We start from the raw sequence: 1,507 nt of genomic DNA, 5'->3' as shown, positions 1-1,507 counted from the left end.
GGCCCCGCTGCGGGGCGGCGGCGAGGGGCCCCCGCAGGCGAGGGGCGAGGCGGCAGCGGCCACAGGTACCGGGCGAGGGTGCTGCGGGGAGCACTGCTGGGGGAGGCGATGCTCGGTGTGTCTTGGTCTGCCCAAGCCTGCCAGTGAGGACTTGGGTGTGTTGCTGCTAAGCTTAACTGTGTTGCTTAAACCATTTCTGTTTTAATTAAATGTCACTTTTAGAGGATCTTCTGGTGAGCGGTGAGCAAGTGTTGCTGGAGGCCAAGGCTGCTGCCCCGTCCAGCCCTCAGAAGCCAGGGGAGGATCTGGCGGCTATACCAAGGAAAGAGCTTAACCACGTTCAAAGTGGTGGAGTTGCCAGTGGAACTCTGGAGATGGAGCAGCTGCTCCCAAAGCAGGGTGCTACCGACTCCAGGGAGCATCCAGCTGATACGCACAGCAGCCAGGCAGGTGAATTGAGACCCCAGACAGGACAGGCAAGTGATAGACTGTGTGTGAGGAACTTGGCAGGAGCCTCCAATGATGTTTGTAAGGACAGAAGTGAGGAGCAGCCGGGTCAGCCAGCTGAGAGTAGGGACTTGGACCATGAAGAGTGGGAAGTTGTTTCTGAGCACCTGGCCTGGGGGGAGGCTGGCAAGAATGGCAGCGTGGAAGACTCGGACAGCAAGGAATGGGAACAAGGAGACTGCCCTGATGGGGACTTGAAAGCGAAGAGAGTTGCAGCTGTGCCCCCCATGTTTCAAAATATCCACGTGACTTTCCGCGTACACTACATCACGCACTCTGACGCTCAGCTGATTGGTGTTACTGGTGACCACGAGTGTCTTGGCCAGTGGCACAGCTATGTTCCCCTCAAGTACGACAAGGATGGCTTCTGGTCGGAATCCATTATTCTTCCGGTAGACACCAAAGTAGAGTGGAAATTTATCTTGGTAGAGAATGGGAAGGTCAGACGTTGGGAAGAATGCGGTAATAGGACCCTAGTGACTGAACCTGAAGATCAAATTGTTCATCAGTGGTGGGGATACCATTAAGGGGATTTTGGAAGCTGCTTATCGAATGGCAAACCTGCTTAGATGAATCACAGAGCGCCTAAACTTTACCCCTTCTTCAGTAGGAGACCTTCTCAAGTGCAGAGCTCTGTAAATCCCCTATCAAACCCAGTTAAACTGCGTGAGCAGCAGATCTCTGCCATACCCTTTAGGAAATCTTTTGGCAACCTGAAAAATCAACTTCAAACGCGTTGTGAAGATGTGCAAGGTAGGCTATGAAGGCATGAGCAGCATTCCAAGCAGCTGCCTGTCCAGGTAAATCTGGACCCTGGACTTGAGTTTGCATTGCTTTGAGTGGGGCTATGGGGTGCATCTTTGTACTGACTGCTTAGGGCTTTTGAAGCATACTAGAAAGTGTGGTTACCTTTGCTGTAGTAGCAACTTCAGTGTTTTAACTTATGTTATGTATTGAGTAAGCAATAAACACTTTCAGACTGACAGTCCTTTACAACTTG

The 1,507-nt window shown here is 52.0% G+C and overlaps 1 protein-coding gene across 1 annotated transcript in view; it reads left to right on the top strand.

The window, feature by feature from the left end:
- STBD1 (starch binding domain 1) overlaps positions 1–1,507 on the top strand; it is an 8,392-nt gene extending 6,885 nt beyond the window's left edge. The window contains exons 6-7 of the mRNA XM_009288879.1: positions 5–65; positions 223–1,507. Coding sequence (XP_009287154.1) covers positions 5–65; positions 223–1,034 — 873 coding nt within the window. The 3' untranslated portion in view covers positions 1,035–1,507. The remainder of the gene's footprint in view (positions 1–4; positions 66–222) is intronic.

This window comes from Aptenodytes forsteri, unplaced genomic scaffold, assembly GCF_000699145.1.
Source record: "Aptenodytes forsteri isolate BGI_AS27 unplaced genomic scaffold, ASM69914v1 Scaffold221, whole genome shotgun sequence".
Taxonomy (NCBI): Eukaryota; Metazoa; Chordata; class Aves; order Sphenisciformes; family Spheniscidae; genus Aptenodytes; species Aptenodytes forsteri.
The sequence above is the reverse complement of the archived record's forward strand: the minus strand, read 5'-3'. Positions and strand labels throughout refer to the sequence as shown.